Consider the following 17,495-nt stretch of genomic DNA (forward strand, 5'->3'; position numbering starts at 1 on the left):
TTCATTTCCCTGAGCCTCTGAGGGGGGCAGTGCAGTGACGGGAAGCATAGCAACAGAACTGAGCAGCAGATGGGGATGGACAGAAGTCACCAAGGTTACAGGGCAGTATGGATTGCACAAGCTGAGGAAGGGCCTGGGCTGCCCTGCCTGGGCTGTGCACCACCTGCAGCGATTGCATTTGTGGTCCTACCTGGGATCTGACTCTGCCTCCCTCTCCCCAGCGTGAGTGCATCTCCGTCCATGTCGGCCAGGCCGGTGTCCAGATGGGCAACACCTGCTGGGAGCTCTACTGCCTGGAGCACGGCATCCAGCCTGATGGGCAGATGCCCAGTGACAAAACCATTGGTGGAGGAGACGACTCCTTCACCACATTCTTCTGTGAGACGGGGGCTGGGAAGCATGTCCCAAGGGCCATCTTTGTGGACCTGGAGCCTACTGTGATAGGTGAGTGAAACTCAGCGGGGCAGTGACAGTGATCACTACCTCTTGGAACAACCCACTGCCGAACAGCCCCTTGGGTGGCTTCTGCCACGTTTCCCCAGGGCCAGCTGGAGACTCACTAACAGTGTGCCAACTTCTGCTAGATGAGATTCGGGGCGGAGCCTACCGTGAGCTCTTCCACCCTGAGCAGATGATCACTGGCAAGGAGGATGCTGCCAACAACTATGCCCGCGGGCACTACACCATTGGCAAAGAGATCATCGACCAAGTGCTGGACAGGATCCGGAAGCTGGTAGGTGACCACTCAGGGGGAATGTGTCCCTCCTGAGCTGGACTCCAGCATCCTGCTGGGAGTGGCTGAGTGCGGTAGGCCTCGCTGTGCCCTGGGAGGGATCTGTGGCTGACAATGGCAAAAGTTTGGATCTCCGCAGCAACATCAGTGCTTGGAGGAAACTGACTTCTCTCTTTTTGTAGGCTGACCAGTGTACAGGCCTCCAGGGATTCCTTGTGTTTCGTAGTTTTGGAGGTGGTACCGGCTCGGGATTCACCTCCCTGTTGATGGAGCGACTTTCTGTTGACTACGGCAAGAAGTCCAAGCTGGAGTTCTCCATCTACCCTGCACCACAGATCTCCACTGCTGTGGTGGAGCCCTACAATTCCATCCTCACCACACACAGCACCTTGGAGCACTCGGACTGTGCTTTTATGGTGGACAATGAAGCCATCTACGACATCTGCTGCAGGAACCTGGACATCGAGCGCCCGACCTACACCAACCTGAACAGACTCATCAGTCAGGTTGTCTCATCCATCACAGCATCACTGCGGTTTGATGGGGCCCTGAACGTCGACCTGACCGAATTCCAGACGAACCTGGTGCCCTACCCTCGTATCCACTTCCCCCTGGCTACTTATGCCCCAGTCATCTCTGCAGAGAAGGCCTACCATGAGCAGCTCTCGGTGGCTGAGATCACCAACTCCTGCTTTGAGCCGGCCAACCAGATGGTGAAGTGTGACCCTCGCCATGGCAAGTACATGGCCTGCTGCCTGCTGTACCGGGGGGACGTGGTGCCCAAAGATGTCAATGCCGCCATCGCCACCATCAAGACCAAGCGCAGCATCCAGTTTGTGGATTGGTGCCCCACGGGCTTCAAGGTGGGCATCAACTACCAGCCCCCCACGGTGGTGCCGGGGGGAGACCTGGCCAAGGTGCAGCGAGCTGTCTGCATGCTGAGCAACACCACAGCCATCGCCGAGGCCTGGGCTCGCCTGGACCACAAGTTTGACCTGATGTATGCCAAGAGAGCCTTTGTGCACTGGTACGTGGGGGAGGGCATGGAGGAAGGGGAGTTCTCTGAGGCACGGGAAGACATGGCCGCTCTGGAGAAGGATTACGAGGAGGTGGGCCTGGACTCCTACGAGGACGAAGAGGAGGGTGAAGAGTAGAGAAGCACCTGGCCGACAGGCCTGTGCTTCTTCCTGTGTTAGCTGCAGAAACCCTTTGAAATAAACCGTTTCAGAGCCTCTGTGTCTCCCACTAACCCCCCAGCCGCATCGGTTTCTTGTCAGGTGTGTGGTGAGTGCTTCAGCTCTGCTGCTGGTGCTACTGTGCTTCCTCCCAACACTAGGCTCCAGCTCTGGCTCACCCCTTATGTAGGTAAGTGCCCCATATCAGGAGGGTATGGCCAAGAACACATAGCATGCTCTATGGAAGTGCTCAGGCATGTCCATCAAATGGCTCTAGAGGAGCGTTGATGATGTGAAGGGAGAATCACCTAGCTGAGGCATGGGAATCTTTTGTCTGGGAGCACCTCTGCCCATTCCTTGACTGGCTCTGCCAGTGCTCTGCCATGCTCTTGTGGCCTGTGACCCCACTCTGATGGCCTCAGCTCATCTTCTCTATTGTTCCATGCTGAACATTCTGCCTGCCCTGCCTGGCAGCGAGAAATCTGAGCATCAGCTCCTGGCTCCAGCTGCAAGTTGGTGATTGCTGTCACACATTATCCAGCATGCTGGGTCCAGAGATTAATTTTCTCTGCTTACCACTAATGCTCCAGCTGTATTGACCCACAGAGGCTGTCCTCTCCTGCCCTCCTCCCAGCATGCATCCGTGTCAGCTGGAGGGGAAAGTGTTTGACAGCCTTGGGTGCAGCGATGGCTGGAGCACAGCCCGTCACTCATCCCACTGCACAGGATTGCTGGCATTGTTCCCTGTGCCCATGATCAGTGTTGGACTCAGACTGAATGGTGCCTGATGCTGTGCCAGGGCAGGATTTGCTGCCCCTCATGCCAGACAGTGTTCTGATCTCCTTCTCCAGGTCTGAGTGCCCGGCAAGGGGGTCCTTTCTCCTTCAAAAGTAATCTCATTGGAGAGATCCTTTTTTCACATGTCTTCACAGAGACACGATTCTGCTGCTGGAAGCACATAGCAGTTCAAATTGTGTCCTATTACTTTTACTAAAGATTATCCTGTACCTCTGGATCCCACCACAGAGGGACACATCAGTGTCTCCTGACCTGTTCCTGGGCAGCAGAGCTCCCATCCCCATGGGCAGGGGTAGCTGTTTGAGCCCACACCCTGGCAGAAAGGACAGAGCCCTGTCTTGCAGCACACAGCATGCAAAGCTGGCACACTGGACTCTTGTCTTTGGTTCAGACGGCAGCTGGGCTGGTGGCCCCACGCTTCTGCAGAAGCAGCAGCCCTGGCCTCAGCGGGAGGGGCTGCTGGCTGCGGCTCAAAGGGAGCTGCTTCTCTGAGTGTAGTCACAAGTCATTAATAGCAAATGATCCTTTTTTCGCAGCTGGGCCAGCCCCCCAGCCCAGATTCGTCGCGGTGATCTGGAGCCTCACAATGATGTGAAGCTCTGTCTGCCTGTGCCCACCGGCAGGGAAGAGCCGGCCTTGGTCAGTTTCCTAGAGCACTGACGGCAAAGGGAGGTTTGTGGGCACCCTGGACCCCAGAGCCTGGCATGTATCTAACATATTTCTCCTCCTCTCTCCTGTTCTAGAGGTCCAGGCGGCCTCATGATGTTCCTAAATCCCAGGGAACTGCAGTGCAGGGGATTTGGTAGCAGAACACGTAGGGGCTGCTGTACCTGCTCCATCCCCCCATCTTAATGGCTGGGCAGCCCTCCTACCCTGAGGGCTGAAGGCCAGGCTTCCCACCCACAGCCTGGCTGGATGTTCCCCTGCTTGCCTCCCGGCAGAAGGAGAGCAACCCCGATTCCTGCACCTTGGCGTTCCTCCGCAGCCGGAGGAGACCCAGGTAGACTCCCTCTGCCCTGAAGTGGGTACTCCCACCCCGCATGCAAATATAACCAAATGAGGGGGGCGGGAGGGCATCAAGCCCCACCCCCCTATAAGAGGGCGCTGCGGAGGGTATTGCAGCAGCCGCAGCTCCGTGCCGAGTCGAACCCCGCAGCACCGAGCCACCGGGAGAACCCGGACCCCCCAGCCTCAGCATGGTGAGTGCGGGACGGGTGGCGGGCACGGTGACGGGGAGTGCGCCTGGCAGCCCCCCGGAACACCGGGCACGGCGGAGCCGCTGCGACGCGCCATCTCCTTCCCTGCCGTGACCTTGGCAGACCCACCGCCCCCTGCCCGAGGGCAGCAGTGTTCCCTCGCCACTTCTGCCCTGTCCCCTCCCCGGCCGCCACCAGTCCCGGAGCTCCTGGGTCCCCCTGCTGCCGCAACGAGGGGAGGCGGTGGGGCTTGGAGGAGCGTGATCTCTCCGGTGTAGAACGGTAGCCGCGGAAGGACGGGGACAGCTGTCGGGGGTGGACGCGCCAGCCGGGCACCGGGGCCCGGAGGTGGGCGCTCGACAGGGCTTATCCCCCGCAGCAGCGGGCTCCCCGTAGGGTCTGGCAGCAAGCAACGGGAGCGGGGGTCCATTCCGGAGCCATCCCGCGGGTGTCTGGCAGCCGCAGAGCGGGTCGGGACCGCTGTCCAAACCGGGCAATGGCCGCTGCCCTCGCCGGGACCGGGGCTATATTTAGTAGCTCGGGAAGGGGCCGGAGCCTTGCCAAGGAGGTGCAGCACAGCAGCGCCTCGCCCGCCGCAGCGCTGCCCCGGGCTGCCCCTAAGTCCGGCAGGCTGGAGCTGCCCCGGCCCTCCCAGAGCCACTCCGGGAGTCCTTGTCCTCCCCCCGCACGGAGCCCATGACGGCTGGGAGCGCTACGCAGCCACCGAATACAAAAGCGAATAGGTCCGGGACCCCTCTTCTGCGTATTAGTGTCCTGCCCGGGGGATTTCAGGCCTGGAGGAGCGAGGTGCCGGGAGCAGCGCAGCGCAGATACTAGGACCAGTGGAGGAGGGGTGCCAGGGGTAGTGGCGCAGGCCTGCAGCACATCTCCAGCTCGCAGCTGGAGCTATTCTCCAGCACTTTTGCCCACCCTAATTTTGCAGCACGGGATTGGGGATGCATATCTTGGAGAGTTCCTGTGCTGCCTCGAAGACTTCTGGGCTTCATAGAGAGCCTTTACCCACTGCTTCCCATCCCCCAGGCCCCTTGCCCCAGAAGGCTGAATGCTAGTCTGGTTCCGGAGCAGCAGGCAGAGAGATTCCCGATCTGTGGGTTAAGTACTTGCTGCTCAGCTCAGTATCTCGTAGGGCTGCTGTGGATGGGGAAAGTGCTGAGGCTGCTGGGGAGCCTGCTAGAGTGCTGGAGGCTCTCATCATGGGGCTGGTGGCTCAACATAAGCTTAGTGGAAGGGCCACCAGGGTGGTTCCTGACCCAGCATGGTGCCTGTGCATGGCCAAGGGCAATGACAGCCGTCTGGGAACCCTTAGAAGCATGTGGGAAATTACACAAAGAAAACTCCCTGGGGTTGCTCCCTGAGGCCACTGCGGAGGACAGCGCCTGTGCAGATGTCCATGGGGCACTGGCACCAGGCAGGGCTACCTTGACTGGGGTGGGCAAGACAGAGCTGTGCTAGAGTCTGACTTTGCCATCCTCTCCCCAGCGTGAGTGCATCTCTGTCCATGTCGGCCAGGCCGGTGTCCAGATGGGCAACACCTGCTGGGAGCTCTACTGCCTGGAGCACGGCATCCAGCCTGATGGGCAGATGCCCAGTGACAAAACCATTGGTGGAGGAGACGACTCCTTCACCACATTCTTCTGTGAGACGGGGGCTGGGAAGCATGTCCCAAGGGCCATCTTTGTGGACCTGGAGCCCACTGTGATTGGTGAGTCCTGAAGTTTGCATAGCCTGGGGTGCACCCCCAGGTGGGTAGCAGGCTGATAATATCTGCACTGGTTCAGCCTGAGGGCATCTCTTTCCCCAGGAGAAACCACAAACCTGAGCACAAGCTTTTGTTCTTGATGTGTCCTAGAGGCAGCAGTGCTGCTAGTCTCTGCTACCACATGTGCATGGGGAGAAACCAGCCCGACCTGCCTGGCAGCTTCCAGTGCCATTGAACACTGTGAAAGAAGCTGAGTGCCTGTGTTGAGAGGTGGCTGCCACCTCCCTCTTCCAGGGAAACCTGATTCCCATGGTGACCCTGCAGTCATGTGGAGCCTTGGCTGTGCCCCCAGCAGGGAGTGAGGAATGGGTGCTCAAATCTGCTCCTCAGATACATGGCAGCTGGCTCAAATCAGCAGCTTCCACCAAGCTCAATCTTTCCTTGCTCTCTCCTAGACGAGGTTCGGGGAGGAGTCTACCGCCAGCTCTTCCATCCTGAGCAGCTGATCACTGGCAAGGAGGATGCTGCCAACAACTATGCCCGTGGGCACTACACCATTGGCAAAGAGATCATCGACCAAGTGCTGGACAGGATCCGGAAGCTGGTAGGTGACTGCAAAAAGGGGGATGTGTCCCTCCTGGGCTGGACTCCAGCATCCTGCTGGAGCTCAGAGTACACTGCACGTCCAGCTGTGCTCTGGGAGGGATCTGCAGCTGCCCATGACAGGGATGGACCAGGTCCTAAAGGACTTCTGAACAGTCAGACACTCACAAAGAAATCCATCTCAGAGCAATCTCATGCCTCTCTCACAGGCTGACCAGTGTACAGGCCTCCAGGGATTCCTTGTGTTTCACAGTTTTGGAGGTGGCACCGGCTCGGGATTCACCTCCCTGTTGATGGAGCGACTTTCTGTTGACTACGGCAAGAAGTCCAAGCTGGAGTTCTCCATCTACCCTGCACCACAGGTCTCCACTGCTGTGGTGGAGCCCTACAATTCCATCCTCACTACACACACAACCTTGGAGCACTCGGACTGTGCTTTTATGGTGGACAATGAAGCCATCTACGACATCTGCCGCAGGAACCTGGACATCGAGCGCCCGACCTACACCAACCTGAACAGACTCATCAGCCAGATTGTCTCATCCATCACAGCATCACTGCGGTTTGATGGGGCCCTGAACGTCGACCTGACCGAATTCCAGACCAACCTGGTGCCCTACCCTCGTATCCACTTCCCCCTGGCTACTTATGCCCCAGTCATCTCTGCAGAGAAGGCCTACCATGAGCAGCTCTCGGTGGCTGAGATCACCAACTCCTGCTTTGAGCCGGCCAACCAGATGGTGAAGTGTGACCCTCGCCATGGCAAGTACATGGCCTGCTGCCTGCTGTACCGCGGGGACGTGGTGCCCAAAGATGTCAATGCCGCCATCGCCACCATCAAGACCAAGCGCAGCATCCAGTTTGTGGATTGGTGCCCCACGGGCTTCAAGGTGGGCATCAACTACCAGCCCCCCACGGTGGTGCCGGGGGGAGACCTGGCCAAGGTGCAGCGAGCTGTCTGCATGCTGAGCAACACCACAGCCATCGCCGAGGCCTGGGCTCGCCTGGACCACAAGTTTGACCTGATGTATGCCAAGAGAGCCTTTGTGCACTGGTACGTGGGGGAGGGCATGGAGGAAGGGGAGTTCTCTGAGGCACGGGAAGACATGGCCGCTCTGGAGAAGGATTACGAGGAGGTGGGCCTGGACTCCTACGAGGACGAAGAGGAGGGTGAAGAGTAGAGAAGCACCTGGCCGACAGGCCTGTGCTTCTTCCTGTGTTAGCTGCAGAAACCCTTTGAAATAAACCGTTTCAGAGCCTCTGTGTCTCCCACTAACCCCCCAGCCGCATCGGTTTCTTGTCAGGTCAGGTGTGTGGTGAGTGCTTCAGCTCTGCTGCTGGTGCTACTGTGCTTCCTCCCAGTGTTCTGCTACAGTTCCAGCTTCTTCCCCAGGCAGGTAATAGCCCCTGGGGCTGCTCCCTGGGGCTGCTCATGCATCCCACCCAATTTGCTGCTCCAGTCAGCAGTGGGTACTGCTTCCTCATGTGGTGTATGTCCCTACTGTGTATGGCCCCATGTTGTATCCTGGAGCTCAGGGGAGTAGATTTAGTCTGAGCAGGGAGAGATGAGTGGCTGTTGGGACTTCTCCCTACGTGCAGGCCAGATAGGCTGTCTGGAAGGATAGTGGTGGAAGCAGTGGGAGCAGCCTTGCACCCTTGTCCCTGTGGCCACAGTGGAGGGCAAAGGGGCATGCTTGGCTCTGAGGTGCAGCGGCTGCACCCCACAATGGCATCCAACGTGGCATGAACCCCTGTGGCTGCTTACTGCTGTATTGTGGCGAGACGATTAAAGGAGGGGAACACTCCCTGTGTAACTGCTTGTCTGCCTCTCTTTTATTTACCTACTCTCCATGGGCAGCCCAACTGCTGTGTGTCCCAGTGAACCCCTCCAGCCAAGGCAGTTCTGAAGTCCTTTCTGACCTAAGCCATTCTGATTCTATGAAGAGTGTCTGCTGGGCTGAGGGATGTCCTCTGCACTCAGGTGGTTTTGATGTTCTCAGGCTCTACCCTCACCAGAGCCTGGCTGCTGCCCCTGCCTCCCCAGTTCCAGCAGCTCCCCAGCCTGGGCACCTACCTCTCCCTTCTTGGGCAGCTGAGCCCCTTCCTGCAGTGCTTGGCCTCTGAGGCTCCAGCAGCAGAGTTGTGAATATCAGGAGCATGCTGGGACCAGGGATTAACTTTCCCTGATACTGAAAACGCCCCAACCTCACCTCCTGCCAGGATTGTCTTCTGCTGCCCATCCCTCTAGCAACGTTTTGCTGCTCAACTCCAACGGCAGGTCTTGCTCTCTGCTTGCCCCCATCAGGACCCCTCCCCACAGACAAGGACACACCATCCACACCACTGTGCAAGAACATCTTTTACTCCAAACGCAAGGCAACATCGGTGCTGAGAGCAGTGGTGGAACAGGCACTGGGTCCCCCTTGCCTTGCTCCAGCACCACACCGGGACCCAGACCACAGCCCTACCCTTGGTCAGAGGCAATTCCTCTGTGGTGCAGAGCTGTGGGACCACTTCTGCTGTCACCCAGAGTGGGTCCCACAGCATCCTCCTCTGCAACCCCTGGGGGAGGCAGTGGCTGGTGCAGGCCCCGTGTTTAGCATCAGGTCACACATCCACAATCCCGAGACACAGGATCAAGTCCCAGGCACCAGCATCCAGAGCACAGAACACTCCAAATCCAACACAACTCTGGCACAGAGCAGCAGCTCTTCCTCGAGTGCAGCAATCTCCTCTGCAACAGCTCCAACAGAGGAGCAGGGAGGAGGGCAGCCACTTTTCCCCTGGCTTGGCCAGAAGGCTCAGATCTGTGTGGTGTCCTGGCCCTCCGGTGCTGGCTGCAGCTCCTCCAGCTGGTGGAGGACCTCATTTATACTGGGTCGCTCCTGAGGGTTCACTGTCATCATAGAGGAAAGCAGGCGCTGCAAGGCAGCAGAGTACCTGGAGGAAAGATGGCGAGGCAGAGGTCCACGCGGTGCACATTCCAGGGAGCTGCCCAGGAACAGGGTCACCCTCCCCAACTCCTCACCTGGTTGTGGGGGGCAGGGTAAGGGGGTTCTGCACTGCCAGAGCCACGCTGTCGCCCTTCTGGAAGATGGCATCATAGGGTCCCTCCCCAAACATCATGCAATACAGCACGCAGCCTAGGGACTGGAGCATGGTGGGGTCAAGTCAGGCCTATGGTGCGGAGTCAGGGGCCAGGGGACTGGATCCTTACCCAGATATCTGTGCGCTCATCTATGACGCATTCACTCGGCACTACGAAGAGCTCAGGGGCACGGTAGGAGATGGTACAGCGCTGGGCAGCCCAGTCCTGCAAGAGAAGAGCATGAGGATGAAAGGCTCAAGACAGGGACAGGCCGGTAGGGTGATGTCCCTGGACACCCACCTGCACAGCCATGGCCTTCCGAGAGCTGTTGACTTCGATGCGAGCTTGGTTCATGGAACCCAGATCCATCAGCACAGGCTGGTCATCCTCATCCAGCAACACATTGGTGGGTTTGAGGTCCCTGAATGGATGGACATCACTGAAAGCCCCCTGGGCGCCCTGGCAACCCCCCCTAACTGGGGCTGCTGTCCTCCCACCTGTGTGCGTAGCCCTTGCTGTGGATGGCTTGTAGCCCACGGCAGATGCCATGGAGGATGAGGAGGATCCGCTGCTCTGACATGAAGGTCCCTTTCTCTCGCAGCGCTTGCACCTCGCTCCAGAGGGTCCCCCCCTGGCAAACACAAGCCTTCAGTTGCCATTGCCACTCCTGGCAGCAAGGAGGAGGCGGCCAAGGGAGACCCTCTCACCTTCACATAGGGCAGGAGGAGCCAGGCTTCATGCTTGGCACCCTTCTCCACCATGCAGTGGGCCACCAGGGGCAGGATGTTGGGGTGGTCAAAGAGGCCGTGCATCTCCACCTCGTGCAGGGCAGCCTGGCGGTCCTCCTTGTCATGGCACAGGATGCGCTTCAGGGCGTAGAAGCGCCCATCTCGCAGCCCCTCCACCAGGTCCACGTAGCTGAAGCCCCTACGAAGAACCGCGCATGGTGCGGGCTGGGTGTCACAACACTGCTGCACCTGCACTGCGGCCTTGTGCCCAGCCTCAAATGTGAGCACCCAAGGGAAGGGGGCCAGGGAGTGTAATGCCTGCCCCCCTCTCCATGGGAACCCCTCAGGCATGCACATTTTCCCCTCCTTGTGGGCACCTGCCAGGCAAGCAAAGTGTCCCCACTCCGCCTGAGAAACCCATGGTCCATATCAACCTCCATTCCATGGGGTCAAGCATGCACTCCTGGGCATGACCAAGCCCAGCACAAGAATCTTCCATGCATGTGCTTGAGCATCTCTCCCCGTGTTTGAGCATCTCCCTATAACACCCACCCAACCACCACTGCAGCTCAAGCATCTCCCTACCATACCTGAGCATGCCACCACCCCCGCTAACCCTACTTTACCACACAGGAGCATCACTTTCATCTCCAAGCATTCTCCTGAGCCCCAACATCCCCTATGCCTGACCATGCCCCCATGCCTCAGCATCAGCTCCATGACAGAGCATTACTCCCGTGTCTGAGCATCTCTCCATGTACAAGCACCCCCGAGCTCGAACATCCCCCCCATGGCCAAGCATCCCCCACGTCCGAATATCTCCCGCACACACAAGCACCCTACATCCCCCTAGTTTCCTTCCATTCCGAGCACCCGCTCCATGCGCAAGCACCCACATCCCCGAGCTTCCCCCCAATGCCCAATCTCCTCCATACCAGAAAATACCTAATGCCCAAGCATGCTCCCATCCCCGAACATCCCCACCGTGTACAATCACCCCACATCCCCGAGCAATCCCCCCGTTCCCGAGCATCAGCCCCACGCATAAGCACCCCCATCCCTGAGCACCCTCCACCATGCACGACCGAAACTCGCCCCCCCCAACACCCCATCCCCGAGCATCCCCCACGTACCCTCCCGTACCCGGGCCCCCTCCCGCCCCCGCGGACCCCCGTCCCGCGCCCCGGTGCCGTCGCGGACCCCTCTGCCAGCCGATGGAGCAGGAGGTAGCGCGCTCCCCCCAGGCTGACGGTGCCGCGGGAGCAGACGCACAGCGCCTGCCCCATCGCCTGCCCGCGTCATCGCCCGCCGCCGCGCGTCACCCGGCGCGTCACCCGGCGCGGCCCCACGGGGCGGGGCGCTGCAGCCTGCCCGGTCCCTCCTGCCGCCCCGGAGGGGACCCGGTGCTCCCTCCTCCCGAGCGGGCGTGCTGCGGCCCTGCAGCGGAGCGAGGGCGGAGCGCCGAGCCCCGGGCTTGCCCTGCATTGTGACCAGGGTGGAACGCGGTGTCCGTGGTGCGGTGGCATCCCCCGGCTGCGGGCAGTGGTAGCGGCAGCCCCGCCACTCCCCTGAGTTGGCTCCAGGGAACCAAGCTTCTCACTCGGGAGGGCAGGTCGGCAGTACAGGCGACAGAGGTGGCGAAGCCACCCCGCGGGGCTTGTCTCTGAGGGCAGCCAGCCCAGCGTTGCGATACCTCCCTGAAACCTCTGTCACCAGAACCGTCACCAGAACCGCCACCAGGCTCCAGGCTTCGCTCCTGGGACATTTTGTTTTCCCTCAGGCGGCGGCAGCATCGCCCTGCTAGAGCGATAACTCATCACCGCCTCTCCGACGGACAAGTGGGCTGAGCTCCTTCGAAGGCGTCGTGTCTGGTGGTGACACTTTTAGGAGGCTCCTTGTACTTCTATATGTGTCACCCACTGCTCCAGGAGGTATCAGGGCTGTGTCCGCCGGCTGGAGCTGGCTTCGACCGTGATGCGCTGCGCATCACGGAGAAAGCACCCGGCGCTGGCCTATAAGGATCATGTGATGGTGGTGTCCACGTCCCACTTTGTCGTCCATTCCGGGTCTACCAAGTGCCCAGCGAGGATGTGGCTGCCGGCTCTGTCCCTGCTGCTGGTGGCGGGGCTCCTGCACGCTCAGGTGAGCAGACACGGGTGGAAAGTTTGGGAAAGGCACATAGGGCTGAGCTGCAAAGGGTCTGCTGGGATGTCTCGGGGGTCTGCCACACTTTCCTCCCTGTGTCCCTGGTCTTCCTGCTGTGGGTCCTTTCTGCTGCAGCCCGTGTCCTGCCCCAGTGTCTCATTTGTGCTCCAAGCTCTCTGTCTGCCCTCCCAGCACCGGTCTTAGCAGCACCCATCACCTGACATGCTACTAGCTTTACCACAGAGTGTTTTGATTAGTGGGGGCTGGGCCATTAGGTGGTGCAAACGGCTGCCCTGCTTGTCCCTCTTGCTCTCCTGGGACAGTACAGTACCTGCCTCATACGTGCACTGAAGATGGGGAGTATCCCAGGGAGAGGGCGGCTGGACTAAGGGATGGTCTGGAACCCTGCATCACTGCTCCTCTCCCACAGGCCTCCCTGCCGGCACGCTCCTTCCAGCTAGACTTGGAGAAGGACTGCTTCCTCAAGGATGGTGTCCCCTTCCGCTACATCTCAGGCAGCATCCACTATGCCCGCGTCCCGCGGCCTGCCTGGAGAGACCGGCTCCTCAAGATGTACATGAGTGGGCTCAGCGCCGTGCAGGTGTAAGTGACCAGGGCAGCCCTGATGGTGCACATCCTGCAGCCACTGTGGCTCCTTGGGGTCTTTGGGGTCCCCAGAACTGGGGCAGAGGCGAGGGTGTTGTCTGACTGCAGGAAGTAGGGACCAGCCCTTGCACTGGGATCTGCATGACCTCCCTGTCAGTCCTGGTCCAACCCTGGCTGCCATGCCAAGATCAGGTTGGAGGCTAGTTAACAGGAGCAGAGGGCCCAGCCTGTGGAAAAGGTCCCCATAGTGCTGGGGTGCCCTTAGGGCCTGCACGGTGATCTGCCCTTTCACCCCAGCTATATTCCCTGGAACTACCATGAGCCGCTGCCGGGGGTTTATGACTTTGCTGGAAACCGGGATGTGGAAGCCTTCCTGGACCTGACAGCTGAGCTGGGGCTCCTGGTGATTCTGCGTCCAGGGCCCTACATCTGTGCGGAGTGGGAGATGGTGAGCTCCATCCTGGTGCAGAGGGGTGACAAGTGGTTTGGGAAGAGCATGGCGGGGTTGACTGTTTTGACTCTGGTGCCATGCCAGCCCTGCCCAAGCTGTAACTCTGGGGGGCACGTGCTACTCCAGTGCTATGGCATTGTGCTGGCTGTGTGCCAGCCCAGACTGCTGAGCTGTTTCTCTGTCTCTGCTGTGTGTGTTTCTCCAGGGTGGCCTGCCCGCCTGGCTGCTGTGGAAATCGGACATCGTCCTGCGCTCCTCTGACCCTGGTGAGCCTCTGCATGGGGCTCTGGCCACCATGTCCTTACAGCCTGCTGCCAGCATGCTGGTTTCTCTCCATGCACCTGCCAGACCATGTAGTCTCTCTCATCCTTTTCTCCATCTTTTGAGAATCCTGTAGTTCATCCTCCACCTCTGCTTCCTCATCACACTTCGCACTGCCCCGACAACTCCATCCTCCTTCTGGCAGGGTTGGCTGAATTTTGGCTGGGGTGGATGTGGCAGCCAGGCTGAGCTGCCCTCTGTCTCCCCAGACTACCTGGCAGCTGTGGACTCCTGGCTCCATGTCCTGCTACCCAAGATCAAGCCACGGCTGTACCAGTATGGAGGGAACATCATAAGCGTACAGGTAGGGTGCTGTGGAACCCACATGATCTTTGGATGTGCCCCCAAAAGCCACCTGTACCCTCTACACCATGCCCTCATCTGGCACAGCTCTTGGATAACTCCTTCCTGACCTCTGGACCTGGGTTTGAATCCAGGGACTGGAACTCTGGGGTACCTGCCATCACCCCACTTGTGGTTTGAGGGACACTGGCAAAGCTGGACTCATAGTGGGGCTGGAAGGTCAGTTTTGGGATGCACCTAGGAGCTGCCATGACATCTAATGATACCAAGAGCTGGCTGCTTGTCCCATTGGGTGGTGGGACTCGGCAAGAACCACCTGGCTGAAGCCCTGCCGCATGCGTGCTGGGTGCTGCCCCCTGCCTCGCTCCCAGGTGGAGAACGAATACGGCAGTTACTATGCCTGCGACTACGGCTACCTGCGGCACCTGCTGGCCGCCTTCCGGGCACTGCTGGGGAGCGAGGTGCTGCTCTTCACCACCGATGACACACGGGCAGAGCATCTGCGCTGCGGCACGCTGCAAGGTCTCTATGCCACCGTCGACTTTGGCCCAGGTACCTCTACGAAGTAGGAGGAGCAGAAGGGACGAGGGTCCCTGCTCCCTCTCGCTCTAAACTCTCTACTGCCATCTCTGCAGGCTCTAACGTGACAGAGGCATTCGGTGCCCAGCGCCAGGTCGAGCCAAAGGGGCCCCTGGTGAGCTTGGGTGGGGCTCCATGGTGGTGGGTGGATGATCTGCAGTGGCTCTGGGGAGGCAGAGGAGCTGGGGGGAGCAGAGAGTGAGGCAAAGAGAAATGCTGGGACCAGCCTGTAGCTGATCAAAGGGAATGTGGCTGACAGAGAGGTGCCAGGAGCCCCAGCTCCAGGCAGGTGATAGACTCTTTCTCCCTCAGGTGAACTCTGAGTACTACACAGGCTGGCTGGACTACTGGGGGGAGGCACATGCCAGCACCAGCTCAGCAAGGGTGGCCCAGGCCCTGGAGGACATGCTGCAGCTAGGAGCCAATGTCAACATGCAAGTAGTCAGCTGAGGGTGTGATGGTCTCCTGTCTGCCAGCTCTGGAGTGGGCATTCCTGCTCACCTTCATCCCACCAGGCTTGGCAGGCAGGGCTGAGACTGCAAGTGCAGTGGGGAGAGGGAAGTGTCCAATGACATCTGCGGGGTGCTGACAGGGTTCTCTGGGGTATCTCATAGGTACATGTTCCATGGGGGGACGAACTTTGCCTACTGGAGTGGTGAGTAGGGCCCTGCCCTGGGGATGGGGACACACTGTGGGGCTGGGAGATTTTTGCTGGCCATCCCCAAGGAACCTGCTTCCTGCTCCTGTCCCACAGGGCAAGCTGACACATACCCAAGGGCCCCTGAATCCAAGTTTGTTTCCCCCTTGGGACTCCCTTTGTCTCCAGGCAGGGGCTCCCATTTCTGGGTCATGTCCTCCCTATTGCCTTGCAGCTACCCTGGGGCTGGAGACCATGCTCTGGCCATTTCCAGAACCTCTTGCTCACCTCCCATTGCTTCCCCTGTTCAGGTGCTGACTTCAAAGACCAGTACAAACCAGTGACCACCAGCTATGACTATGATGCCCCTCTCTCAGAGGCAGGAGACCCCACCGAGAAGCTGTTTGCTATCCGTACAGTTATCAGCAAGGTGCTGAGCTTGGTTGGAGGAGGGGGACAGGACTGGGCACTGCTGCCTGTGCCAGGGAAGAGGGACCTGGCAGGACAAGGGACATCTCCCTGCTTGCCCAGGGAGACAACGGACAGTTTGCTGTTCAGTTCCAGCCTCTGCCAGTCGGTCCAATGCCATCTGCCACTGCCAAATATGCCTACGGCTGGGTGGCCCTGCAGAAGGTGAGTGCCTGCCCTGAGGGCTGGGCTTCCTCAGCCTGGCCAGCTGGCCTCAGCCTGGCTCTCATCCATCCCTTTCTTTGCAGTATGCTGACCTCCTGGACGTCTTGGATGTACTGTGTACCTCTGGGCCAATCCACAGCCAGTTCCCCCTCACCTTTGAGGCTATAAAGCAGGTATGGTGCTGGGTGCAGTGGGGGAGGTGCTCCTAGACTTGTCTGCCCTGGCTCTGGGCTGGAGAAGAGCTTGTCTCCAGACCCATTTCCCTTTTTGTGCCACACTGCTGTGTCCTGCAGGTCCATGGCTTTGTGGTGTACCGCACACAGCTGCCCCAGGATGTCCCAGAACCAGCAATGCTGGGTGCTCCTCCTCACACCATCTGTGACCGTGGCTATGTGATGCTGCAGAAGGTGAGACTGCAGGAGCACACCCATTCCAGGCTCAGCCTCTCAGGAGGGCTGTGCTCTGATGGGGTCTCAGGGGCAGCCAGGGTGCCATGAACCATGCTGAAGCCCTGATGGATAGCCCTCTCTGCTGAACATGTCCCTTCTGGGGGCAGAGCATAGGCTTGGGCTGGTTTTGGGAGAGCTGGCAGCAGGATGCAACTCTGGCAGGCTGCCGGCAGTGACTGGGGTAGTGGGATCCAGGCACAGGGCAGCAGTGCAGACCTTGTGGCTGCAGGAATACCAGGGGACACTGGAGCGGGACGGGCAGACAGCCCTGCGAGTGACCGGCAGGACAGGGGACACCCTGGATGTGCTCCTGGAGAACATGGGCAGGATCAGCTTTGGGGCCAACATCAGTGACTTCAAGGTGAGGGGAGAGGGTGGGAGATGATGGTTTGGGCACCTGTGTGGCCAAACACTCCCTTCTCCTGCTCCTGCATCAGACTCTAGCCATGGCAGAGATACCCTCAGACCTGTGCCCGTTAATCTCACACCATTCCCTCCCCATGTCCTGACAAGCACACCAGGAACAGAGCCTTTGTCTCCGTTATGCTGCCATAGCCTTGGAGCAGATCCATTCCCATCTCCACTGCTGTGAAGGGAATATGCCCTGGGGAAGCTAAGTATCTTCCTGCCCATGACAGACCCTGCTGTCTCATTTTCCCTCCTGCTCCATCTCAGGGCTTGCTGGGGAACCTCTCCTTAGACTCCAGCCCTCTCAGCAACTGGCTGATCTACCCCCTGGCCATAGACACTGCTGTGCAGCAGGGCTGGCCCCATAGTGCCTTGCCAAAATCAAGCAGCAGGAGCAGAGCAGGGCCAGCCTTCTACACTGGGACCTTTGAGACCCCTGGCATCGCCTGGGACACCTTCGTGAAGTTCCCAGATTGGGGCAAGGTAAGACCACAGTCAGCCAGGAGAAGGGGGGAGGGTGGAGAGGGGCACAGCTCAGTCCTGTCTTTGTCTGCCAGGGCCAGCTGTGGATAAATGGCTTCAACCTGGGCCGGTACTGGCCTCGCCGTGGGCCCCAGCAGACCCTCTTTGTGCCTGGCTCCGTGCTGCATGTTGGCCGTCCCAACAACATCACAGTGCTGGAGCTGGAGGGAGCACCCCCCACCCCTCTCTTGCTCTTCCTTGACCAACCTGTTTTCAACAGGACCCTCAGCCACAGCACCATGGCCAGAGAATAAACACAGGACTGCTGGGCACCAGGATCATGTCTGGCTGGGGTGGCAGAGGGCTGGTAAAGCACAGAGGCCAGCAGAGCATCTGTGCTAAGGAGAAAGGGGTTCAGAATTGAGCTTGTTTTGCATGTTAATCCCAAATCATTGCAGTG

General features: G+C 59.4%; 4 protein-coding genes across 5 annotated transcripts; 3 read left to right on the forward strand and 1 right to left on the reverse strand.

Annotated features, from left to right (window-relative positions):
- Positions 1-224: 224 nt before the first annotated feature.
- On the forward strand, positions 225-2,055 carry LOC104309733 (tubulin alpha-4A chain). The gene is made up of 3 exons (XM_009911088.2): positions 225-444; positions 585-733; positions 916-2,055. Exons 1-3 carry the CDS (start codon positions 264-266, stop codon positions 1,885-1,887), a joined length of 1,302 nt encoding a protein of 433 aa, XP_009909390.2. The 5' UTR covers positions 225-263; the 3' UTR covers positions 1,888-2,055.
- Positions 2,056-3,787: 1,732 nt separating this feature from the next.
- LOC104309734 (tubulin alpha-5 chain) lies at positions 3,788-8,033 on the forward strand. The gene is made up of 4 exons (XM_054175470.1): positions 3,788-3,905; positions 5,403-5,625; positions 6,078-6,226; positions 6,435-8,033. Exons 1-4 carry the CDS (start codon positions 3,903-3,905, stop codon positions 7,404-7,406), a joined length of 1,347 nt encoding a protein of 448 aa, XP_054031445.1. The 5' UTR covers positions 3,788-3,902; the 3' UTR covers positions 7,407-8,033.
- Positions 8,034-8,576: 543 nt separating this feature from the next.
- STK16 (serine/threonine kinase 16) lies at positions 8,577-11,351 on the reverse strand. Of its 2 annotated transcripts, none has more exons than XM_054175549.1 (7): positions 11,242-11,351; positions 10,021-10,240; positions 9,811-9,944; positions 9,614-9,734; positions 9,443-9,538; positions 9,254-9,312; positions 8,577-9,165 (listed from the first exon to the last, which is right to left on the reverse strand). In XM_054175549.1, exons 1-7 carry the CDS (start codon positions 11,325-11,327, stop codon positions 9,027-9,029), a joined length of 855 nt encoding a protein of 284 aa, XP_054031524.1. In that variant the 5' UTR covers positions 11,328-11,351; the 3' UTR covers positions 8,577-9,026. The 2 variants fall into 2 exon arrangements, with proteins under 2 accessions (XP_054031524.1, XP_054031517.1); XM_054175542.1 differs by having other exon boundaries at positions 9,254-9,375.
- A 697-nt stretch (positions 11,352-12,048) lies between these two features.
- On the forward strand, positions 12,049-17,494 carry GLB1L (galactosidase beta 1 like). The gene is made up of 16 exons (XM_009911158.2): positions 12,049-12,183; positions 12,617-12,789; positions 13,090-13,240; positions 13,449-13,509; positions 13,774-13,868; positions 14,239-14,419; positions 14,503-14,561; positions 14,759-14,880; positions 15,061-15,101; positions 15,395-15,513; positions 15,642-15,716; positions 15,800-15,889; positions 16,010-16,123; positions 16,395-16,526; positions 16,841-17,056; positions 17,131-17,494. The coding sequence occupies exons 1-16, from the start codon at positions 12,070-12,072 to the stop codon at positions 17,347-17,349; spliced, it is 1,962 nt and encodes a 653-aa protein (XP_009909460.2). The 5' UTR covers positions 12,049-12,069; the 3' UTR covers positions 17,350-17,494.
- The last annotated feature ends 1 nt before the right edge of the window (position 17,495 follows it).

Source organism: Dryobates pubescens, chromosome 2 (genome assembly GCF_014839835.1).
Source record: "Dryobates pubescens isolate bDryPub1 chromosome 2, bDryPub1.pri, whole genome shotgun sequence".
NCBI classification, from domain to species: Eukaryota; Metazoa; Chordata; class Aves; order Piciformes; family Picidae; genus Dryobates; species Dryobates pubescens.